General features: G+C 43.3%; 1 protein-coding gene across 1 annotated transcript in view; it reads left to right on the top strand.

Moving 5' to 3' along the window:
* MRPL48 (mitochondrial ribosomal protein L48) overlaps positions 1 to 26426 on the top strand; it is an 83019-nt gene that overhangs the window by 32056 nt on the left and 24537 nt on the right. The window contains exons 4-5 of the mRNA XM_011953019.1: positions 6320 to 6408; positions 25486 to 25652. Coding sequence (XP_011808409.1) covers positions 6320 to 6408; positions 25486 to 25652 — 256 coding nt within the window. The remainder of the gene's footprint in view (positions 1 to 6319; positions 6409 to 25485; positions 25653 to 26426) is intronic.

Genomic DNA, 26426 nt, shown 5'->3' with positions numbered 1-26426 from the left:
TGTCACCCAGGCTGGAGTACAGTGGCTCAGTCTCTGCTCACTGCAAACTCCACCTCTCAGGTTCAAGTGATTCTCCTGCCTCAGCTTCCTGAGTAGTAGGGGCTACAGGCATGTCCCATCACACCCAGCTAACTTTTGTATTTTTAGTAGAGACAGGGATTCACCATGTTGGCCAGGCTGGTCTCAAACTCATGACCTCAAGTGATCACCCGCCCTAGCCTCCCAAAATGCTGTGATTACAGGTGTCAGCCACTTTGCCCAGCCCACTCTCATATCGTAGGTGCATTCTGTCCCTCTCACTTTGCTTCGGTCACACTGACAGCTTTTCTGTTCCTTGAATGTCCCAAGCTGTGTGTTACATTAGGGCCTTTACACATGCTGTTTCCTCTACCTGAAACACCCCATCCTCCATTTTTTTCATCCAGTACACTTCTATTTGCCTTTCCAATATCTTATTTTATTTATTTATTTTTGAGTGGATAATACATGTATACAAGGAACAGATTTTAAAAGGTGCAAAGGAATAAAGTAACTCTCTTGCCTTTCTAGCCACTTCCCTCCCCACTATCCCCCCTGGGGATAACCACTATTATAATTTTCTTCTGAATTCTGGTTTCAGTAAAAATCTCATTTTTTCGCAGAGGCCTTCCCTGATATTCTGTTCTAAAAAATAGGTCTACCTGTTGTATCACCATAGCCATCCCTGTGCTTTTTGTTTTTATCACTTATCAGAATTTGTAATTACTTTTTATAGGAGAAGAGGGTCTTGCTCTGTTGCCCACACTGGAGTGCAGCAGCATGATAATAGTTCACTGCAGCCTTGAACTGGGCTCAAGCAATCCTCCCATCGCAGCCTCCTGAGTAGCTAGGGCTATAGGCACATGCCACCATGTGCAGCTAATTTTTTTTTTTTTCCTTTTTGTAGAGACAGGGTCTCTTCTATATTGCCCAGCTGGTCTTAAACTCCTGGCCTCAAGCGATCCTCCTGCCTCAGCCTCCCACAGTGTTGAGATTACAGGCATGAGCTACCACACCTGGCCACAATTTGTAATCTTATATTTACTTTGTGACTATAAGTCTAATGATTCTCTCCTCCCACTAGACTGTAATCTCCATAAGCAGAGTTTTATTGGCCTTGTCCCCAACCCTTTGCACAGTGCCTGGGATATCATTAGTACTCAATATATTAAGCCCTTCCTAAACTTTGCCTTCTCTAAGTTCATCTCTTGCCACCCTGATCCTCATGCTCTACTTTAAAATTCTCTCTGGCTCTTTCTCTGCCTATACCATGTTTTCTCCTAACTCCTACTTATCCTTGAAGTTTTACTTAAAAGCCACTCACTCTGAGAATCCTTTCCTGACACTCAAGTTCTTCGTGTGCCCCTCCCGGGAACAGTGCTTATAGACAGCCCTTATCACCTTGCATTGATATTATTGTCTGTCTCCCTAGGTGGCAGGTTCTGTATTGCAGGGACTTAGCCTTTGTTCATTGTTATAGCCCCAGCTTCTAGGGCAATGCATGGTACCTGTCAAGCCTGCCATGGATATTAGGTTGGTTGTACACTGCACAACTCTGGTGTGTGCCATTCATATGGTTGTGCAGTATAATTGTTGCTGCCTACCCTGATAGGTAATAATAAATATTTGTTGAATGGATGATTATACTTTGGAGAGTTCAGTGCTTTTTAGGAGCTCTTATTTTGAGTCATAATAAAATCTTCTTCGATGAGATTCATTTGCAAGGCCCTGACCTGAGGATCACTGTATACCCATCAAAGAGATTTGGATATCAGCTCCATGGGTGGGTCCTCAGGTTGGAGAGTCTAGAGCCCAAAGTTGCAAAAGGTCAGATTCAGAGAGATGAAACTGGGGCAGCAGTCAGGAAGATACCTTGGTTATATTCTGTGCTCTTTGGGAACTTCTAGCCAAAAATACCTCCCTATTCCTTACATGGTAAACTCTTACTCTGCTTTCAAGAATGCAGCTATTGCCTCTTCTGAACCTATTTCCCTGCACCCTGCAGCCCCACCCCAAAGGCAGAGTTACTTTTTTCTTCCTCTGAGCACCTATGACATTGCTCACATGTCCATTAAAGTACTTAGTACACCGTAAGGTGATTATCTGCTTTCCCATTTTCCTTTCATAGTATACCTCGAGTATCTCAAGGGAAAAGTAGCATATTTTATTTGTAACTGTCTCAGTGTCTATACAGTTATTGTCATGAAATTGTAAATGTGGACTAATGCATATTGTGGAAGGGATCCATGATATTTCTGGGTTGTCTTGATGAAATAGTGTGGATTGTAAATGTAGGGAAGTTCTCTGAAGCCAGGACTGTCTCTGATAGGCCTCACACACAGCAAACCTGCTTGGAAGCCCATTTCTGAAAAGAGAGGCCTAAGAAAACTTTCACTTGATGTCACTTAGATCAGGAATCCCCAAACCCCAGGCCGTGGACCAGTAAGTGGTCTGTGACCTGTTAGGAACCAGGCCACACAGCAGGAAATGAGGGACAGGTGAGCCAGGGACGCTTCATCTGTATTTACAGCCACTCCCAGCCTCTCCCCATCACTCAAGTTATCACCTGAGCTCTGTCTCATCTCAGATCAGCTGTGGCATTAGGTTCTCATAGGAGCATGAACTCTATTGTGAACTGCACATATGAGGGATCCAGGTTGAGCACTACTCCTTATGAGAATCTAATGCCTGATGTTCTATCACTGTCTCCTATCATCCCCAGATGGGACCGTCTAGTTGCAGGAAAACAAGCTCAGGGCTCTCACTGATTTCTACATTATGGTGAGTTGTATAAGTATTTCATTGTATATTACAATGTAATAATATAAATAACGTACACAATAAATGTAACACACTTGAATCATCCCAAAACCATTTCCCCACTCCTCACATCTGTGGAATAATTGTCTTCCGTGAAATTGGTCCCTAGTGCCAAAAAGGTTGGGGACCACTGACTTAGACTTCTTCACACCATCTTGTGTTTAGTCCCCCACAGAGTGGTGACCCTGAAGAAATAAGGGCAGGACCACAGCAGCTTGAAGATCCCTCTTCAAGGAAGGACTTGCTGCCCATATCTTGATGCCACATACACATACATATAGATATACACACATACACATGTTATCCTTTAAGCCTCTTTGTTATCCTCATTTATAAATAAAGAAGAAACAGTAGCTCAAAAAACTTTGCTGAAAGTAACCAGAAAGTAACAGGTGGGACGTCTATTTAAACGCAGGTCTATCTGACTAAACAGCCTGTGTCCATAACCACTAGGTTATAACACTTGAATTTCTAGAATACAAAAATATAGCGAGACCTGATCTGATTTCAGTTTCTTATCTCTACCCATCTTTTCTTTTCCTTTTTTTTTTTTTTTTTTTAATTGAGAGACAGGATCTCCTTATGTTGCCTAGGCTGAAGTGCAGCAGTTATTTGCACTACAGCGTCAAACTCCTGATCTCAAGCAATCCTCCTGCCTCAGCCTCCTGAGTAGCTGGTGAAGGGGTGGCCTGCCCCTCCACACCTGTGGGCGTTTCTCATCAGGTGGAACGAGAGACCTGAGAAAAGAGACACAGAGAAAGGAAAGTGGGCCCAGGGGACCGGCCTGCCTGCTCGGGTCTCTGAGTTCTCTCAGTATTTATTGATCATTATCTTTACCATCTTGAAAAAGGGGAAGTGGCAGGACAATAGGGTCATAGTAGGGAGAAGGTCAGCAGAAAGCCATATGAATAAAGATCTCTGTGACATGAATAAGTTTAAGGAAAAGTGCTGTGCCTTGATGTGCATATGCAAACATCTCCATAAACATTTTCAGTTCATAAAGAGCAGCATTGCCTCTAGCATGTCCCACCTAAGGCAGTTTTCTCCCATCTCAGTAAATAGAACATACAATCAGGTTTTACACCGAGACATTCCAGTTCCATTGCCCAGGGATGAGCAGGAGACAGATGCCTTTCTCTATTTCAACTGCCAGGAGGCCTTCTTTCCTCTTATACTAATCCTCCTCAGCACAGACCCTTCACGGGTGTCTGACTGGAGGCCAATCAGGTCTTTCCCTTCCCACGAGGCCATATTTCAGACTATCACATGGGGGAGAAACCTTGGACAATACCTAGCTTTCCTAGGCAGAGGTCCCTGCCACCTTCCCTTCAGCAGTGTATGTGTCTCTGGGTACTTGAGATTAAGAGAATGGTGATGACTTTTCACAAGCATACTGCCTTCAGGCACTTGTTTAACAAAGCACATCCTGCACAACCCCAAATCCATTAAACCTTGAGTCACCACAGCACATGTCTCTTGCAAGGACAGGATTGGGGGTAGGGTCACAGGTTAACAGCATCTCAAATACAGAACAAAATGGAGTCTCTTATGTCTACTTCTTTCTATATAGACACATTAACAGTCTGATCTCTCTCTCTTTTCCCCACAGCTGGGACTACGGACACATGCTACCACTCTAGCTATCTGGGTCAACCTCTCTGGGTCTACCACAATGTATATGTATGTAAAGACCCCCCCCTTTTTTTTTTTTGAGAGGAAGCCTCGGTCTGACACCCAGGCTGGAGTGCAGTGGCATGATCTCAGCTCACTGCAACCTCCGCCTCCTGGGTTCAAGCAGTTCTCCTGCCTCAGCCTCCTGAGTAGCTGTGTGCCACCATGCCCAACTAAGTTTTGTATTTTTAGTAGAGATGGGGTTTCACCATGTTGGTCAGGTCTTGAACCCCTGACTTCGTGATCCTCCCACCTCGGCCTCCCAAAGTGCTGGGATTACAGGCGTGAGCCACCGCACGTGGCCAAGACCCAATTTTTTTTAATCCATTAGTAGCATACCTATATACTGTCCTACACTTTCGGTTTGTTTTTTTTGTTGTTCACTTAACGATATTTGTTGGAGGCTGTTTTCAGATCAGCACAAATAAATCAAGTTAGATATTTTGTAAAACTTTATGGCCGGGAGTGGTGGCTCATGCCTGCAGTGCCAGCACTTTGGGAGGCCGAGGCAGGCGGATCACGAGGTCAGTTCGAGACCAGCCTGACCAACATGGTGAAACCCCGACTCTACTGAAAATAGAAAAATTAGCCGGGTGTGGTGGCACGTGCCTGTAATCTCAGCTACTCAGGAGGCTGAGGCAGGAGAATCACTTGAACCTGGGAGGCGGAAGTTGCAGTGAGCTGAGATCGTGCCATTGCACTCCAGCCTGGGTTACAGAACGAGACTCCATCTCAAAAAAAAAAAAAAAAACTATGGAGCTCTATGCTCTTCCTCTTTGTTGGCTATTTTTGCTGCCTGTCTCTTTCTCTATACAGTCACAGTTAGAAAACTTCAAAAGGGCGGGGGAAAGGATTTTTTTTTTCAAAAGAAAAAAAGAAAACCTCAAAAGGATTATTGCCTGTTGAGGAACAAGAAGAGATGAGAACCCTCTGAGAATGTATTTTATCTCCTTACTGCCAGTGGCTTTATCAGGAGAGAATTTCTCAAAGAAAGATGAGTGGGGATCGGGCATATTCTAGGAGCCAAAAGGAGCGAATAAGGGGATAAACTGAGAATCAGTCCAGGATCAATAAATATCTATGGCCCTTTAAACCAACAAGAGGCCAGCTACCACCAAATCTTCCCAGTACTGCAGTGGAGAATTTGTCCCCCCAAATCATCTGTGTGTCCCTAGAGGAGCTTAGAAAGAGGTTTTAATATAGTTTTTGTATGTTAAGGAAATTAGCATTTCTGTGTTACATGTGCTTTGTACTTTTCTAGTCATCTATTCTTTATTTTTTGTTTTTTTGTTGAACAGAAGTTTTAACTTTTTATATAGCTAAGTTTATTAATATTTGATTTCTAGATTTTGTTTCATGCTTAGAAAGATTTCTACTCTGAGATTATTTTTAAAAATCCTTATGTTACCTTGTGTTTTATGTAAATATACATATATATATATATATTTTTAAATTTGTAGTCTAGGCTAGGCGTGGTAGCTCACACCTGTAATCCTGGCACCCTGGGAGGCTGAGGTGGAAGGAGTTCCAGACCAGCTTGGGCAACATAGCAAGACTCCAGCTCTACAAAAAATAAAAAATACTAACTGGGCATGGTAGCACATGCCTGTAGTCCCAGCTACTTGGGGTCAGGGAGTGGGGGGGTGGGCCAAGGCAGGAGACTATCTTGTACTTAGGAGTTTGAGGCTGCAATGAGCTATGAGATGGCATTACACCGCAGCTTGGGTGACAGAGCAAGACCCTGTCTCTTAAAAAACAACAATAATAGCAACAACAAAAAAACAGGTTTGTCTTATTTTCTCTCTTTTAGGTGGAATTCTACTAAGTACCAGTCGGCCCTACAAGACAAAGCCCACCCATGGCATTGGAAAATACAAGCACTTAATTAAAGCAGAAGAGGTAAGGGGCAGGGGGAGTCTTTTGGAAAAGGGTAACGTGCAGCTTTTGCAAAAACCTGAAGATCAGATATGTATAGTTTGGATAATATTGGAGCTAGAAATGATAGAGTTGCCTCCTTAATCCTTGCCAGTTATTAGTTTGGAATTTCCAGACTGGAGATATTTCTACCAACTTCCAATCTTATCCCTAGGCCAGGTTATCATAGTAAAAAGCAAATGGTTTGAAATTTTTTTTTTTTTTGAGGGTCTTGCTCTGTTACCTAGGCTGGAGTGCAGTGGCATGATCACGGCTCACTGCAGCCTTGATCTCCTAGGCGCAAGGAATCCTCCCACCTCAGCCTCCCAAGTAGCTGGTACTACAGGCTCTCGCCACCATGCCCATCTAATAAAATTTTTTTTAATAGAGACAGGGTCTTGCTGTATTGCCCAGGCTGGTCTCAAGCTCCTGGCCTCAAGTGATCCTCCTGCTTCAGCCTCCGGAAGCATTGGGATTATAGGCATGAGCCACTGTGCCTGGCCTGATTTTATTATTTGTAATACTTAAAAAAAATCTTCCTAGTAGTGTACTTAGTTCAGTATGGACTTCACAATGGAAATGATAATTCAGTTTAGTTGAGTGAATGAGTTGTGGCAAATAGAGGTAGATTGATATTTTCAGCCAAATAACTGATTCTTTTTTGTTTGTTAGGTTTTTTTGAGATGGAGTCTCACTCTGTTGCCCAAGCTGGAGTGCAATGGCACGATATCAGCTCACTGCAACCTTTGCCTCCCTGGTTCAAGCTATTCTTGTGCTTCAGCCTCCCAAGTGGCAGGGATTTTAGGTGTGTGCCGCCACGCCTGGCTAATTTTTGTATTTTTAGTAGAGGTGGGGTTTTACCATGTTGACCAGGCCAGGTCTTGAACTCCTGACCTCAAGTGATCTCCCTGCCTTGACCTCCAAAGTGCTGGGATAACTGATTCTTACTGTATTTTCAAATCTAAAATAGGCCAGGTGTGGTGGCTCACACCTGTAATCCCAGGACTTTGGGAAGCTGAGGCAGGCAGATCTCTTGAGGTCAAGAGTTCCAAGACCAGCCTGACCAACATGGCAGAAACCCTGTCTCTACTAAAAATACAAAAATTAGCCGAGTGTGGTGGCATGTGCCGGTAATCCCAACTGCTTGGAAGGCTGAGGCACAAGAATCCCTTGATCCCAGGAGGTGGAGATTGCAGTGAGCCGAGATCACACCACTGTACTTCAGCCTGGGCAACAGAGCGAGGCTCTGTCTCAAAAATAAATAAATAAATAAATTATGTGCTTCTTGAATCCTTTATCACAGATAAGTGGGTATTAGTTCTAAGCATTATGAAATTATTTAGCCCATTTCTTTGGCTCCAATTAGATTTCTATGTGTGTGCAGAGGATTTTCTTATGGGGTGGAAACAGCATGCAAGGTAGAAGATCTGGCTTTCAATCTGCCTGTCACTTCGTGCAAACAGTACAGTGGGGGAGATTTTGGGGAGACTTCAGCATCTCTTGGTTCTTTAGCTGATTTTAATGCTTCCACGCAACCACACATATTTCCTATTTACCTCTCTCTTCTTGGCAAGGTCCAATTCCACTGTATTTGGGCCTTAGAAGCCACTAACCTTGCCATGTTCTTCTGAGCTCGTCCTTAGAGTAAGGAATTTCAGGAGAAGAACATTACTACCTGTCAGACCTGTTTTAGGCAGACTCCCAGCAGGAAACAAATGCCCTACTAAAATTGTTCCTTTCTAGTGGGAAGTCTGCTGAATTAGGAACAAGGAAACTTGTATTCTAGGTTTCGTTCTGCCACTTTTCTGCCTTGTGACTTTGGGTAAGTCAACCTTCCCCCTCTAGGCATGGCGGGTCCTGAAATTATATGTAAAATATTTGCTGTAGGTGAATTTTTCTGGGAAGAGAGTCCATAGTTTTTATCAGACTTTTCACAAAGGTTGAGAAATCTGGATTAGAATATCTCCAAGACTAGAATTCCAACTTGTATGTCATGTAACTTCATGATGTTGTGCAGTATTTATTGAATATCTATTATGTGCTAGGAACTCTTGATGCCTTGCCTATTCAAGAGTGAGTTGCAAAATAATTCTTTTTTTTTTTTTAATTTTTTTTTTTTAAATAGAATCTGCTGTACAGGCTGGAGTGCAGTGGTGCCATCTCGGCTCACTACAACCTCCGCCTCCTGCGCTCAAGAGATCCTCCCATCTCAGCCTCCTGAGCAGCTGGGACTACAGGCACGCATCACCACACCCGGCTAAATTTTGTGTTTTTTTGTAGAGGCAGTATTTTGCCATGTTGCCCAGGCTGGTCTCGAACTCCTGAGCTGAAGCGATACACCTGTCTCGGCCTCCCAAACTACTAGGATTACGGAGATGAGCCATCATGCCTGGCAAAATAGTTTTACAAAATAGATGAACAAGACGTGGTTCATTCTCAGAGGGAGCTGGTAAACCAACAGAGGTAACCCACAGACATTGTACTTCCAGGCAGAAAGGGACAAGTGCTAAAAGGAGGATACAGAGTGCTATAAAAATTCGGAAGGAATGATTTGCACCCTTTTGAAGTTGTGACACCTTAGAGTAAATTATTGAAGTTGTTTTATTTTGAGACATCCCCCTTTTTTTTTTTTTTTAAGTAATAAGCATCCTTTTATTTGCCGACACCATTACAAAAAGATTACATTTGCAACAAAAAAGTGTTTTCTTGAGTTGAAGTCAGAGGCAGTTACTTCCCAAAATGTTAAGTAAAACAGTGTATACATCAGTGAGCCATCCCCCTTCTAAAAGTCCCACATAACATAGTGGGAAATAAAATTAGCTTTATTTGAGGGGGACTTTTTTGGCTGTTTTAAAAAAATTTCTTAGAATCTTCTCTCTCAGATAATTTTCTGCATATGTCATGCTCTGACCCACTCCATTAACATGGTATAAAAGGAAGTTTAATGCCATCTGTCCCGCCATTCCTCTCCAGCCTCTTCTCCACTCTCCTGGATACCATGCTTTAATTGTATTGGGCCTCTTGTTTTTCCTCCAAGTCATTATACTTTTTCAAGGCTCACAAGCTGTTCTGTCTACTTGGAAGATCTCCCCTTCTTCACCTGCCTAATTCCTCTTCAACCTTTAAATCTCAGTGAGAAAGCAGGGTGTGGAGGGACACAAACAAATTTCTCCTTCTAAGAAACCTTCCTGGATTCCCTGCACTGAGTTACTTTTCTTTCTTTCTTTCTTTTTTCTTTTTAAAATTTGAGACATGGTCTCACTCTGCTGCCCAGGCTGGAATGCAGTGGTGTGATCATGGCCCACTGCCCCTTGAACTCTTAGGTTCAAGCGATCTTTTTGCCTCAGCTTTTCAGTAGCTGGGACTACTTGGTGGCACATGCCACCAAACCTGGCTAAGTTTTAGAAATTTTTGTAGAGACAGGGTCTCACTATGGTGCCCATGCTAGTCTTCTAGTCCTGGGCTCAAGTGATCCTCCCACCTTGGCCTCCCAGGTGCTGGGATTACTGGTGGGAACCACCATGCCCAGCCCTGAGTTGCTTTTCTTACTGTGAGCTGTCAGAATTCCTTGTACTTCCTCTGTTCTAGGAAAACTGCTCTATGTTTTAATCATCTGGGTATTTTTGTTGTTTTCATTTTTTTTTTGAGACAGGTTCTTGCTCTGTCACCCAGGCTGGAACGCGGTGGTACAATGGCTCGCTGCAATCTCTGCCTCCCAGACTCAAATGATTCTCCCTCCTCAGCCTCCTGAGTAGCTTGGACTACAGGAGTATACCACTACACCCGGCTCATTATATTTTTGTATACCACTACACCTGGCTCATTATATTTTTGTAGAGATGGTGGTCTCGCTATGTTGCCCAGGCTGGTCTCGAACTCCAGGACTTAAGTGATCCGCCTGCCTCAGCCTCCCAAAGTACTAGGATTATAGGAGTGAGCCACCGCACCTGGCCTTAACCATCTATTTTGATGACTATGTTCCCTTTTAGGTTATGAGGTCCCTAAGGGTAGAAGTCTCATTTTTCTTTATATCCTCAGTGTCCAGCACAGGGCCTGGCATCAAGAAGAGGACAGTAAATATTGATTGAGCTAAACTGAAATGTGGTTATTGGAGCTGCCCTGTGGTTTTATAAATCAGATTTCTCAAATACAACCCACTATCTGCAAACACCTGGCTCCAGATGACCCTGGTTGTTTGAAAGGATTGGATGCTCTCTTTGTTTAGGGCTGTAGGCTTTTCTCTGATGTTATTGCGTGTCCCAGGGTGGCTAGTACTGTAGTGCTGGATACTGGAGTAAGTTGCTCCAGCCTCTTGGCTTCCTGCACAGGACAGCACAGTGAAAGCTTTCATGTACCACTTTACAGAGGCTCTGTCCTGAGTGCCTCTCTCTTATCCCTCTGGGGAACTGGACTAGTTAAACTAGATGGAATCTTTTGTGACCTCCTTTCTTTCTCTCCCTAAGCCTAGAAAAAAAATAAGTTGGCTAGATTCCTATTTTTTCCTCTCTGGGTCTCAGTCTGGCCCCTCTACTCTCGTGAGCCCAACATCCCTAAGACAAGAGTAAATTCTCATGCTCATGCACAAAGTACCCAACCCATGTCCCGTTTCTGCTCCTTCATTCCTCCTTTGAAAGGTCCCACACTCAGTTTTATGACTTCTGCACCTTGGGAAGGAAAGGGGGGTATCTACTTCATCTCAGCTTTCCTTGTTAATACCCTCCCTCCCTCCCTTCCTTCCATTTTTTTTTTTTGAGACGAAGTCTCCCTCTGTCGTCCAGGCTGGAGTTCAGTGGTGCCATCTTGGCTTACTGCAATGTCCACCTTCCGGGTTCACGCAGTTGTCCTGCCTCAGCCTCCTGAGTAGCTGGGATTACAGGCATGCGCTACAATGCCCAGGTAATTTTTGTATTTTTAGTAGAGATGGGGTTTCATCATGTTGGCCAGGCTGGTCTCAAACTCCTGACCTCAGGTAATCCGCCTTGGCCTCCGTAAGAGCTGGGATTATAGGCATGAGCCACCGCGTCCAGCCTGTTTTTATCTCTTTCTTAACATGGCCCAGTTTATAATACTAAGTAGCTTCCCATCCTTCCATCCCATGTCCTTGTCCTTGATGCTTTTTTGAGGGAGTAGATGAGAGATAAAAATGAGGCTTTTTCTTGGGTGGCAGCAAGGGGGATCACAATAAGTGTGGTATTTCAGCTCGCTTACAGTATGGACCTGACCTCCTTCTCAGTGATCTCCCTTTTTGCAGCTTGTATTTCAAGCATGTTTTCTCATACACCCATGCTCTTTCCTGCCTTTCTGCCTTTGCACATGCTCTTTCCTTTGTGTGGGATGATACCCTCCCTTTTTTCTCTATGGTGCTCATCCTGTAAGACCCATCTGGACCTGTGGCAGTGAATGATCACATTTTAGAGCGTATCTCCACACCTAGCATCCAGTCTCAATGTGTAGATCTCATTATTCCTTAAAGGCCCTGCATCATTCAGTTGAATTTAAAAGGCTTCAGATATTTGGAGTGACTTATATTTGATAGAAGTAAAAATAAGGCCAGGCGTGGTGGCTCATGCCTATAATACCAGCACTTTGGGAGGCCAAGGCGTGCCGATCACCTGAGGTCAGGAGTTTGAGACTAGCCTGACCAACATGGTGAAACTCCGTCTCTACTAAAAATGCAAAATTAGCTGGGCATGGTGGTGCATGCCTGTAATCTCAGCTACTTGGGAGGCTGAGGCAGGAGAATCACTTGAGCCAGGGAGGTGGAGGTTGCAGTGAGCTGAGATCATTCCATTGCACTCCAGCCAGGGCAACAAGAGCAAAACTCTGTCTCAAAAACACAAAGAAGTAAAAACAATAATAGTCATTTATATTTGTATAGCACCGGGTCATTTTTCCCAAGACCATTTACTTACTTGCCCTCAGCTATTGTCCAGCTTCCAGTCTTGGGGTAATGGCAGCTTAATCTGAAATTTGCCAAGAGAAAGATATGGGAGGATGAAATGGAGGCAACATGAATTTCTGTCACTTTGTTACATGTTCTCATTTCCAGGCCTTGGAGCAAGAGAGTTAGGTATATCTTCTGTAACTCAGACAATTTTCTTCCTCTTTGCAGAACGGCCCCTAGGAATCAAGATAGCTTTTCTTTTGGAAACTTCATACTGTTTTTAGTGTTGACAGAGAAGAGGTGTCTGCCATTTCTGTCACCTATTTATTTTGTTGTGGCACCCATAATAGATCAGCTCTTACAGCCACAAATCTGTGAGGAGACTGGAATCATTCCCAGATAAATCAGCAGGTCAGAATCACTTTATGGTTATAGTCTTAGTTTCTTGAGAGCTTGTCTGGAGGTTGTAGCAAGGGAGTGCAGCTAGTTATACACCCTTGACTAAGGACCGGTCCTCCTCTATTGGGGATGGTTGTCCTCTTCAACTGAACTTGCAGCTTCAGGAGGGACGCACATGGAGTGGTGAGGGAGGAAGGTGACACCAGCCTAGCCAGCCAGAGCAGCCGAATCAACCCTGGCAATCAGTGGGGTGACAGATGTCGCAGCCAGATCGCCCTCACATCTGGTCCTACCTTCTTGATAACAAAACAATTGGTTTTGCTGGTCTAGAAACTGTAGGGCTAGACATGTATTATAGGACTGGCTTAGGGAGAGTTACTTTATATTAGCACCCATGTATTCACTCATTTATTTCTTGTAACTCATTAAAAGAAAAACCATAATTGAGAATCTACTATATGCCACGCATTGTGCTGAGTATCCATAATGCTCAGGTAAATGGGACATAGTCCTACAAAAAGTATAAAGTCTGCTGGGAAAGTTAGTGCTCAAAAGTGTAACTAAATAGTTGTGGCAAGTGCTTTACTAGGGGAATAAACTAAATATCAAGAGAGCAAAGATAAGCAATTCCTTCACGATGTTTTACATGGTAAATACATATAATTTTTTTTTTTTTTTTTTTGAGACGGAGTCTCGCTCTGTCGCCCAGGCTGGAGTGCAGTGGCCGGATCTCAGCTCACTGCAAGCTCTGCCTCCCGGGTTTACGCCATTCTCCTGCCTCAGCCTCCCGAGTAGCTGGGACTACATTAGCTGGGACTACAGGCGCCCGCCACCTCGCCCGGCTAGTTTTTTTTTTTTGTATTTTTTAGTAGAGACGGGGTTTCCACCATGTTAGCCAGGATGGTCTTGATCTCCTGACCTCGTGATCCGCCCGTCTCGGCCTCCCAAAGTGCTGGGATTACAGGCTTGAGCCACCGCGCCCGGCCCATACAATTTTAAGAACCAAAATGAAACAATTCTCCCCGAAAGGGTCAGTGAAGGTGTTACGGAGTTCAGCTCAACAAACATTTATTAAATGCCACCTGTATTCTTGGCACTGGGTAGGTAAAGCTGAACTGGACACTCCTCTGGCAGTATCTAGTTGCTTGGGGTAGCTGTTGACACAGGGCTGTAAAGAACATTAAAAAGCTCCCCAGAGCTTTTCTAAGTACAGGGAGTGACTCCTGTGAAGACCTGACTCTGCCTGTGCCATTAGAGCTCCTGATCTGCAGCCTGCTGGGAGTCTTCCCCTGTGTCACCAAATTACAATGGTGTCTGATTTTTAGAGGGATTCATGTTTGCTATGAATAATAGTAATAACCCTTTTCCATTCTGAAAGTACTTTGGCAACCATTATCTCAGACCCTTGCAAGCCATATTCCCTTGGAACATTGGTAGTACTAGAGCCAAACCCTTCTTCAAGCTGAATAATAATAGTCCTTCCCATTTTAGAAACATATTAAATGAATGGATAGAATTTCCTAAATTTCATACATTCCTCCTATCAGTTTTACTTGGTGAAAATAAATATTAACAGAGAAACTCAGTTATGTTTTTATTTTTTTTAATTACTATTTTTTTCAGAGACAGGGTCTTGCTCTGTTGCCCAGGTTGGAGTGCAGTGGTGCAGTCATAGCACACTGTACCCTCAACCTCTTAGGCTCAAGTGATCTCACCCCAGCCTCCAGAGTAGCTGGGACTACAGGTGTGTACCACTATGTCTTGCTAATATTTTTATTTTTAAAATTGATTAATTAATTTTTTGAGATGGCTCACTCTGTCATCTAGGCTGGAGTGCTGTGGCGTGATTATGGCTCACTGCAGCCTTGACCTCTCTGGCTCAGGTAATCCTCCCACCTCAGCATCCTAATTAACTGGGATTATAGGTGCTCCCCACCACACTGTAAAGATAGGGTTTCACCATGTTGCCCAGGCTGGTCTCGAACTCCTGGACTCGAGTGATATGCCTGCCTTGGGCTTCTAAAGTGTTGGGATTACAAGTGTGAGTCACCACAGCTGGCCTAGAATTCATTTCAGTTCAACTCAACATTTAATATTTTGGGGCTCTAGGAATAGAAAGATTAATGAGACATAGTACCTTCCTACATGAATTGTGGTAGTAGTTTAGGTACCATAATAGAGAGACCTGCAATACCAGGGGCTTAAGAAAGATAGAAATTTCTTTCTTTCTCACATAAAGCTATAAGCAGATACTCCAGCTTTTTGTTTTGCCATACTTATCATATTGCTTCTATCTCATGGTGTGAGATGGCTGCTCCCTCTTTAGCCACTATGTTCACATTTCAGGCAGCAGGAAGGGGAAGGGGGAAACAGTGGTCATCATGTCTCTTTTCTTTCTTTGTTTTTTGTTTTTGTTGTTCTTGTTTTATTTTGTTTGTTTTTGCTGTTTTTTTCTTTTTTGTTTTGTTTTTTTTGAGATGGAGTCTTGCTCTGTCGCCCAGGCTGGAGTGCAATGGCGTGATCTCAGCTCACTGCAACCTCCACCTCCTGGGTTCAAGTGATTCTCCTGCCTCAGCCTCCCGAGTAGCTGGGACTACAGGTGCGTGCCACCACACCCAGCTAATTTTTTGTATTTTTGGTGGAGACAGGGTTTCACCGTGTTGACCAGGTTGCTCTCGATCTCCTGACCTCAGGTCATCTGCCCGCCTCGGCCTCCCAAAGTGCTGGGATTACAGGCGTAAGCCACTGTGTCTGGCCTGTTTTGTTTTTTTTTTTGAGACAGGATCTCATTTTGTCATCCAGCCTGGAGTGTATTTGTGTGCTTATAGTTCACTGCAACCTCAAACTCTTGAGTTTAAGCGATCCTGCAGCCTCATCCTCCTGAGTAGCTGGGACCACAGGTACGTGCCATCACACAGAGCTAATTTTTTAATTTTTTTGTGGAGATAGGGTCTTGCCATATTGCCCAGGCTTGTCTCAAACTTCTGGGCTCAAGCAATCTACCAGCCTTGGCCTCCCAAAGTGCTGGGATTATAGGTGTGAGCCACTGTGCCTAGCCATGTTGTCTTTTTTTTTTGAGATGAAGTCTTACTCTATCACCAGACTGGAGTGCTGTGGTGTGATCTCGGCTCACTGCAACCTCCGACTCCCTGGTTCAAGCAATTCTCCTGCCTCAGCCTCCTGAGTAGCTGGGATTACAGGCACGCGCTACCATACTGGGCAGATTTTTGTATTTTTAGTAGAGGCAGAGATTCACCATGTTGGCTAGGATGATCTCAATCTCCTGACCTCGTGATCTGCCTGCCTCGGCCTCCCAAAGTGCTGGGATTACAGGCGTGAGCCACCGCGCCCAGCCTGTCTTTCTTTAGAGTAATGGAACTAGCACTTTGTAAACTGCAGGTGCTTAATAAATTCTTCATTTTGTAAAATTTACCAGTTGGAAATTGGGACCATGCTTACCTCCAGTATGTAGTAGTAACAGTAATGTCCTATCTATGTACACTACACAACCTCTTTTAAAAATGTCATTTATGGCAGGACTCAGTGACTCACACCTGTAATCCTAGCACTTTAGGAGGTGGAGGCTGGTGGATCACCTGAGTTCAGGAGTTTGAGACCAGCCTGGCCAACAAGGTGAAACCCCGTTTCTACTAAAAATACAAAATTGCCCAGACATGGTGGCAAATGCCTGTAATCACAGCTACTCGGGAGGCTGAGGCACGAGAATTGCTTCAACTCTGGAAGTGAAGGTTGCAGTGAGTCGAGATCACGCCGCTACACCCTAGCCTGAGAGACAGAGTGAGACTGTCTCAAAATAATAATAATTTTAAAAGGCCATTTATTTATTTATTTATTTTTAATTTATTTTTTTGAGACAGGCCCTCGCTGTCACCCAGTTTGGAGTGCAGTGGCATGATCTTGGCTCACTGCAACCTTCTCCCAGGTTCAAGCAATTCTTGTGCCTCAGTTTCCCAAGTAGCCAGGATTACATGTGTGCACCACCACGCCCAGCTAATTTTTGTAGTTTTATTTTTATTTATTTACTTTTTTTGAGACAGGGTCTCACTCTGTCGCCCAGGGTGGAGCGCAGTGGCACCATCTCGGCTCACTGCAACCTCTAGCTCCCGGGTTCAAGCAATTCTGGTGCCTCAGCCTCCCGAGTAGCTGGAACTACAGGCGCCCGGCTGCAATCTCTATCTCCTGGGTTCAAGCGATTCTCCCTGCCTTAACCTCCCAAGTAGATGGGATTACAGGCACTCACCACCACATGCCCAGGTAATTTTTTGTATTTTTAGTAGAGTCGGGTTTTCACCATGTTGGCCAGTCTGGTCTCAAACTTCTGACCTCAGGTTTTCCCCTCACCTCGCCCTTCTAAAATGCCAGGATTACAGGCATAAGCTACCGCGCCCTGCCAAAAATGCCACTTCTTATTATATACCGGGTGCTATAAGTACTATGTGCCAGGCTTTAAAGACATTATTGCATTTTATAGTCTTTTAAACCTATTTATTATTTAAGCCTTAGAGTATCATATGGTTATTCGAGACCCTGTTTGAGAAATCCAAGACTCAGAGAAAGATTAAATGATGTGCCCACATGGCTAGAAGTTTTCAGAGGCGATATTTGGAATGAGGATGGCCAGAATTCATCTAACATATCTAGTATTTCCATTTCATACAAATTCACTCTATTAAGCTCACAATAACTTTAGCTGTTACAGATGAGGAAACTGAGGCCTAGAGAGGTCACACAGTGTCATGTAGTGACTAAGCAGATAGTTACGATTTGAGGTCAGATTTTCTATGGCTTCCATCTAAGTCTAGTGCCCTTTATATAGCATCAGGCCATGCCTCCGTGCTACCCCAGTCAGAGCCAGGCCTTTTGTCCACACGTCTCTCAAGTGTATAACACCAGGTTATAAAATACTTGATCGCTGCGTACCTCACAGCTCATTATGGACTATTCATGGTACTAACCCCAGATCATTCAAATCCTCGGGTGTAAATTTTGTTATTTTTATCACCATAATTTCTGGAAGTTGAATATGCTGCAGGCATATCAGCCTTTTTGTTTGAGGATTCAGATAATGGATAATTCTTACCCAACTTTCTCACCCTGGAGAGTGTCACTTACAGTGATAGGTAGATACTATCACTTTAGAGGAGAGAGCCTGGGCTTGGGGCTGCAGACTCGGCTTCCAGTTCTGGATAGACATAAAGTGGTTACCTTTGTCCTTTTCTTGCTGTTATAACCTTACACAAACCATTTTCCTTTTCTGGGTCTCAACTTCCTCCTTGTGTAGAATTAGGGGGAAGGAGAGACTCAGTTATCTCTAAGATGCTTTCCAGCTGTAACAGGCTGTGATTCTAATTTGATTCCTTTCTTTATCTGCTCTTTCCAGCAAAATTTCTCAGTAACCTTGGGCAAGTAACTTACCTTCAGAGGACCTCAGTTTTCTATCTGTGAAATAGGGGTAATAATGTGAACATTTCTGTACAAAACTTGTTTCATAATTTACCCTATAGTCTATTTGGGGGACCACAGTGCAGTCCTGCAGGGATCTAAGAATGACAATCCTGGGCCATCCCTTAGTGAATCCAGGCCATAGGAGTGTCAACGTTTGATGATGGATAGTAGGCCATCCTCCCTACTACGTTTCTCCTAGCTTCCTTTCCTTTCCTGCCTGGCTGGCCTTCATGTGCAGTCAGGTTGGTCTTCCCAAAACACAGCTTTATTCATGTATATCCTTTGCACAGATTTATTTATTTAGAGACAGAGTCTCGCACTGTTGCCGGGCTGGAGGGCAGTGGCATGATCTTGGGTCACTGTAGCCTCCGCCTCCCGGGTTCAAGCGATTCTCCTGCCTCAGCCTCCTGAATAGCTGGAACTACAGGCACCTGCCACTACTCCCGGCTCATTTTTTGTATTTTTAGTAGAGATGGGGTTTCACCATGTTGGCCAGGCTGGTCTTGAATTCCTGACCTCATGATCTGCCTGCCTTATCCTCCCAAAGTGCTGGGATTACAGGCATGAGCCACTGCTCCTGGCCCACAGAGATATCTTTAATAGCTCCTCATGGCATTCATGAAGGCCTGAACTCAATCAGTAGGAGTAGAGAGAATGGTATGGATGTGAGAAAAATTGTGTAGATAAAATGACAGAAACTAGCATCTGGTATTATATGTAGTTAAGCTCTTGCTGGCTATGCTGTGCCCTGGCTCAGAACTGAAATATGTACTGTAATATCACAATGGGATCCTGATAATGTGAATTGGTTCAGGTAGATCTAGGCCAACATGGAAAAGCAAGTGAGATGCCAAGAGGGACAATGGGATCAGCTTTCTTTTCTTTGTTCCCCTAAAGCAATACCTTTGGAGAGTCCTGGCATTTTCTGTCGTTAAGAAAAGCCTCCACAGGCTTCAGAGAAGCTCCTCCCCTCTCTGCTGGAAAATTTCAGCCACTCTCCATTGCGTTCTGACTTTAGCATTCTACACAGCTCTTACTGCAGTGCTGCCTGTCACAATGAGAAGTCCTGATTGCTGCATTTGGCCATGAGTGTGTTGGTCTCTGAAGAAGAGAGAGCCTAATGCCTGCATGTTGGTGGTTGGTTTCTAGAGGTTGGCTTCCCACTCACAGCAAGGTCTAGCACCCTGGGGTGGCCACCACTGTTAAGAACTTTAGTAATGCAGAGGAAAAATTCCTGTACTGGGAATCAGGAGGTCTGGATTTTAGTTCCTGGCGTCTGTCTTGTCTGGCTCCATGATTCTGGGAAACACATTTATCTGTTTGGGTTTCATATTCTTCCCTTGCAAAGATGAAGAACCAGGACAAAATCGTCTCTAAATTCCTTCCCATTCTAAAATTTTAAAATAATGACTCACTGTATGTTTTCTCTTTACTGGGCCCTGTGCTAGATATGAGGAATATAAAGTGGAAAAAAATAATAAAAGTTAATGTTTAGTGTTTAAATATGTGCCACAGATTGTATTAACCATTTTACATATGGTATTTTGTTCAATTCTCAAAACATTCTTGTGAGATCAGATCTATCATCAGTATTACTGGCCTTGTAAAAGGACCATTTCTGTCTCTTCTGTATGCTTCTCCAAACTGGGTTCCTGCTCTCTATAGGTTGACCTTCAGAGCAGCAGTGTAAGGGAACCATTCCTATAGGTTGACCTTCAGAGCAGCAGTGTAAGGGAACCATTCCAGGTGCTCTATTAGGAACAATGCTGCTGCGGAAGCCACTAGACTGTTGGCTATTGGATGGGGTGACTTAAGGCATATCAGTAGAGATAGTTTTTTTTTTCTTAAAAAAATAATTCTGCCCCATAGCAAGACTTACTACAAATCTCCAATTATTAGGACATGGTGGGTATCATCTCATGGATAGACAAATAGCCCAATGGAACACAAGAGTAGAGAAACAAATGCATATATCTCTGGGTGCTTGTTATATGACATCAGTGGCACTGTAAAGCAGTGTGGCTGGGTCATTTCGGCTGGATGATCATGTGAAAACAAAAAATAACTCTTGACCCTATTTCGCATCACACACAGAAATGACTTAAAGATGGATTATGGATCTAAATGTAAATACTAAAATAATAAAACTGCTAGAAGGTAAAATACAAGGGAATCTCCAATTATCTTAAGGTAGGCAAAGATTTCTTTCTTTGACACAAAAATCCCTATAACCATAAAAGATGAATACAGTGGACTACATTAAAAATAAGAACTTAAGTTCAACTTCAGGCCTGGTGTGATAACTCACTCCTATAATCCCAGCACTTTGGGAGGCTAAGGTGGAAGGATTACTTGAGGTCAGGAGTTTGAGACCTGCCTGGGCAACAGAGTGAAACCCCATCTCTACAAAAAATTTTAAGAATTAGTCAGGCATGATAATGTGCACTGTAGTCCCAGCTACTTGGGAGGCTGAGGCGGGAGGATCACTTGAGACCAGGAGTTCCAGGCTGCAGTGAGCTACCACTGTGTCACTGCACTCCAACCTGGGCAATATAGTGAGGCCCTGTCCTTAAAAAAAAAATCTGAGCTTCGTCAGTGACAAGTTAAACCAAAAAGAGAAAATAAATAATAAATAAAAATAAAAAAAGAACTTCTTATCAAAATATACCATTATAAAGTTAAAAGGGGGCTGGAAGCTGTGGCTTATGCCCATAATCCTAATACTTTGGGAGGCCGAGGCTGGCGGATCACTTGAACCCAGGAATTTAAGACCAGTCTGGGCAATGTGGAAAAACCTTGTTTCTATACAAAAAAATGCAAAAATTAGCTGGGCATAATGGCACATGCCTGTAATCCTAGCTACTCGGGAGGTTGAGGTGTGAGGATCACTTGAGCATAGGAGGTCGAGGCTGCAGTAAGCTGTCATTGTGCCACTGAACTCCAGCCTGGGCAACAGAGTAAGACCCTATTTTTTTTTTTTTTTAAGATGGAGTCTCGCTGTGTCACCCAGGCTGGAGTGCAGGGGCGCGATCTCGGCTCACTGCAACCTCTGCCTCTCAGGTTGAAGCGATTCTCCTGCTTCAGCCTCTGGAGTAGCTGGGACTACAGGCAACCACCACCATGCCTGGCCAATTGTATTTTTAGTAGAGATGGGATTTCACCATGTTGGCCAGGCTAGTCTTGAACTCCTGACCTCAGGTGATCCGCCCACTTCTGCCTCCCAAAGTGTTGGGATTGCAGGCATGAGCCACTGCACCCGGCCAACCCTGTCTTACAAAAAATAAAATAAAATAAAATAAAATAAAATAAAATAAAATAAAATAAAAATAAAGTAAAAAGGGAAGGTATGGAGAGGGAGAAGATATTTGCAGCACGTACAAAGGATCATGTTTAGAATATGTAAAGAGCCTCTACAAATCAATAAGAGAAAGGCAGACAACCCAATTTTTAAAATGAGCAAAATACTTGAATAGGCAGATTACAAAAGACAATATCCAAATAGCCAGTAATCATATGGGAAGGTGCTCAGGCTCAACAGATATAAAGAAAATGTTAGTTAAAACCTCACTGCATTACCACTACATATCCACCAAAATGGCTAAAACAAACCCACAAGAAAACCTGACTATACTGTTTTCTAAGTGTTAGGAAGAACGTAGAACAATTAGAACTCTCATATACTGCTAGTGGAAGTCTAAATTGGAAAACTGTTTGAGAGTATCTATTAAAGGTGAACCTATACATACTGTGTAACTCAGTAGTTCAGCTCCCAGGTATACCTCCAACAGAAATGCATACATATGTTTACTAAAAGATACATACTAGAACATTGGTTGCACTACTATTCATAATGGCCCCATACTGGAAATAACCCAAATTTCCACCAACAGTAGAAAGGATAATTAAATTGTGGCGTATTCATACAGTAGATTAGTAGCACATGAGAAGGAAAGAATTGCCATTCCACCTAATACCTGGTGAATCTTATGAACCTAATGAATGAAAGAAGACAGACACAAAAGAGAATGTATCTATCATTCCATTTTTGTGAATTTCAAAAACATGCAAAATAACTCTGTGGTTTCATAAGTCAGGATAGTGGTTACTAATTTGGGGAAAGGAGACATTTTAGGGTACTGGTAATGATCTGTTTCTTGTCTAGGGTACTGATTACAGAGGTACTTTCACTTTGTAAAAATTCATTGAGCTATGTAACTTACTGATATATTTTGGCATATTAATATATTTGCAATAAAAATTTACTAAAATTCAAGCATAATAGATTTTAAGATTCTAATTTTAGATTGGTAAAATATTTACACTATTAAAAAAATCTGAAAACAGAAGAAAATAGTTTAAAATTCTCATTCCAACCCCCAGGCCCCAGCCACCTAGTTTCCTCACAAGCAGCCAATGATACTAGTTTTTGGGGGTTTTTGTATTTACTTTTGTTTTTGAGACATGATCTCGCTCTATCGCCCAGGCTGGAGTGCAGTGGCTTAATCACCACTCACTGCAACCTCTGCCTCCCAGGCTCAAGCGGTCTTCCTGTCTCAGCCTCCCAAGGTGCTGGGACTACAGGTGTACACCACCACACCTGGCTAATTTTTGTGTTTTTTGCAGTGCTGGGGTTTTGCCATGTTGCCCAGACTGGTTCTGAACTCCTAGGCTCAGGCAATCTGCCTGCCTCAGCCTCCCAAAGTGCAGGAATTACAGGCATGAGCCACTGTGCCTAGCCAATACTATTTTTGTACATGCTTCCAGAGGTTTTTTTTTTAAATATGCAAGGAAATAAGTATGTATGTAATTACACACATGCACACACACATACCTATTCTCTTCCAGCTCCCCCATTTTATATGTGTGGCAACATTTTGAACACATTATTCTACAGTTTGCTTTTATCATTTATCTTAAAGACCTTTCCAGTATCTGTACATAAAGAAGTGGTTATTTATTTATTTATATATTTATTTAGAGATGGAGTCTCGTTTAGTTGCCCAGGTTCCAGTGCAGTGGTGGGATCTCAGCTCATTGCAACCTCTGCCTCCCAGGTTCGAGCGATTCTCCTGCCTCAGCCTCCCGAGCAGTTGGGACTACAGGCGCACACCACCACACCCAGCTAATTTTTGTATTTTTAGTAGAGATGGGCTTTCACCATATTGGCTAGGCTGGTCTCGAACTCCTGACCTCATGATCCACCTGTCTCTGCCTCCCAAAGTGCTGGGATTACAGGCGTGTGCCACCGTGCCCGGCCCCTTATTTCTTTTTACAGCTGTATAATTTACTTAATAAGTCTCCCTTCTTTTCTTTTTTGAAACAGGATCTCACTCTGTTGCCCAGGCTAGGGTGCAGTTGCGTGACCACAGCTCACTGCAGCCTCAACCCCTCAGACTCAAGCCATCATCTCACCTCAGCCTCCTGAGTAGCTGGGATTACAGGCACCTGCTACAATGCCCAGCTAATTAAGAAATTTTTTCTTATAGAGTCAGGATATAGCTATATTGTCAGGGCTGCTCTTGAATCCCTTGGCTAAAGTGATCCTCCTATCTTGGCCTCAAAGTTCTGGGATTACAGGTGTCAGCCACTGTACCCAGCCATAAGTCCCTCTCTTTATGGGCATTTAGGTTAGATTATTTTCAGTTGAGGTGCTTTCTTCTTTCTGATGTATGTTGTATTAAATATTTTTTCCCAGGCTTCATTTTAACTTTTTTTTTTTTTTTTCCTTGAGATGGAGTCTTACCCTGTCGCCCAGGCTGGAGTGCAGTGGCGCCATCTCAGTTCACTGTAACCTCTACCTCCCGGGTTCAAGTGATTCTCCGCCTCAGTCTCTTGAGTAGCTGGGATTACAGATGCGTGCCACCATGCCCAGCTAATTTTTTGTATCTTTGGTAGAGATGGGGTTTCACCATGTTGGCCAGGCTGATCTTGAACTCCTGACCTCGTGATCCATCCACCTCAGCCTCCCAAAGTGCTGGGATTACAGGCATAAGCCACCACGCCCAGCCTTCATTTTAGCTTTTTACAGCAACCTACACAAGTTGATATGTAGTGAAGCAATATTTTGTATGACAAAAAAAGGGAAGAAATCAAATAATTTTTCTACCTCTCAGTTCTCAAAAGGAATGCTATATAGACAATTGTAGAATTTCGAGCTAGGAGGAGTAGAAGAGAACTAATGCTGAGATACCTTTCTGTTAATTTTTTTCATGATTCTAATAAAACTCAGGATTCTCTCCTCAGAAACATGTACATGTAAAATTTTGCATATAAATTTTGGGGCTTGACCAGTAGCAGTGGCTCACACCTGTAATCCCAGCACTTGGGGAGGCCAAGGTGGGTGAATCACCTGAGGTCAGAAGTTTGAGACCAGTCTGGCCAACATTGGTAAAACCTCGTCTCTACTAGAATTACAAAAATTAGTTGGGTATAGCAGCGGGCACCTGTAATCCTAGCTACTTGGGAGGCTGAGGCAGGAGAGTCACTTGAACCCAGGAGGTAGAGATTTCAGTGAGCTGAGACTGCACCATTGCACTCCAGCCTGAGCGACAAGAGCGAAACTCCATCTCAAAAACAAAACAACAACAACAACAAAAAAACTGGGGGGCTCATAGACCCCTTAATTCATATATGGATTAGGAATATTTTAATCTAGGCCAGGCGTGGTGCTCACACCTGTAATCCCAGCACTTTGGGAGGCCAAGGCGAGTGGATTGCCTGAGCTCAGGAGTTCGAGACTGCTCTGGGCAGCATGGTGAAACCCCATCTCTATGAAAAATACAAAAAATTAGCTGGGCGTGGTGGTGGGCATCTGTAGTCCCAGCTACTTAGGAGGCTGAGGCATGATAATTACTTGAAGCGGGGAGGAGGAGGTTGCAGTGAGCCAAGATCATGCCACTGCCACTCCAGCCTTGGTGACAGGGTGAGACTGTCTCCAAAAAAAAGAAAAATATTTTAATCTGACATAACCCTATCAATTTACAAATTGAGTAATAGAAGGCCAGAAATGGGAGGTGAATCTCAAAACAAGGTAATAGCAGAAGACAGTTACATGTACTCATGTTCAAATAATTCATGTATTCAAGTAATGACAGCAGTATTCTCTCTCCTTGCATTGGCTGATGTCACAACCCAGACTGACAAGGGAAGCTGCTCATTCCTTCCCAGGAGAACTTCAGTTTGTAGGTAGGGTAACCCAAGAGCAAAATGTGAACAAATTTATTAGAAAGATTGACTTTTTAAAATATCAAGATAGTATTATTAGAATTTCTTGTATAATACTTTGATTATTTTCTTTCTCTTTTTGTTTTCAGCCCAAGAAGAAGGGAAAAGTGGAAGTGAGAGTCATTAATTTGGGGACAGATTATGAATATGGGGTTTTAAACATTCATCTGACTGCATATGACATGACCCTGGCAGAGAGTTATGCCCAGTATGTTCACAACCTCTGCAACTCTCTCTCCATTAAAGTCGAAGAAAGGTATGAAGGATGCTTTTGTATGGGATGTTCTTGGTGTGGATAGAATGCTCTGCTTTTTTTGTTAAATTAGGCTTTTGAGATACAGTTTACATGTAGTAAAATTAACTCTTTTTAGGTATATAATTTGCTACAATAAAAATATAAACTAGTTCTATTAACCTGAAAAGTTCCTGGTGCCCTGGTGTAGTCAGTCTTCTCCCTCTTCCCCACTCAAGTCCCTGGCAACCACTGACCAATTTTCTGCCCCTATTGTTTTAACTTCTCCAGAATATCATATAAATGAAGTCACACGTATGTCATGTTTGTGGCTGGCCTCTTTCACCTAGCATAATGTGTCTGACATTCATTCATGTTTTTGCAAGTTTTTTTATTGTAAAATACACATAAGTTACCAGTTTAACTATTTTTAACTGTACAGTTCAGTGATATCAAATGCATTCATAATGTTATACAAGCATCACCACCATCCATCTCCATAATGTTTTTCATCTTATAAAAATGAAACTCTAGCTGGGTGCAGTGGCTCATACCTGTAATCCCAGCACTTTGAGAGGCATAGGAACAGCTCCAGTCTCCAACTCCCAGCGCGAGCGACACGGAAGACCGGTGATTTCTGCATTTTCAACTGAGGTACTGGGTTCATCTCACTAGGGAGTGCCGGATAATCCGTGCTGGTCAGCTGCTGCAGCCCGACCAGCGAGAGCTGAAGCAGGGCGAGGCATCGCCTCACCTGGGAAGCGCAAGGGGGAAGGGAATCCCTTTTCCTAGCCAGGG

Source organism: Colobus angolensis, unplaced genomic scaffold (assembly GCF_000951035.1).
Source record: "Colobus angolensis palliatus isolate OR3802 unplaced genomic scaffold, Cang.pa_1.0 Scaffold355, whole genome shotgun sequence".
Taxonomy (NCBI): domain Eukaryota; kingdom Metazoa; phylum Chordata; class Mammalia; order Primates; family Cercopithecidae; genus Colobus; species Colobus angolensis.
Note: the sequence above shows the minus strand (reverse complement) of the source record. Positions and strands in the feature narration are given on the sequence as shown.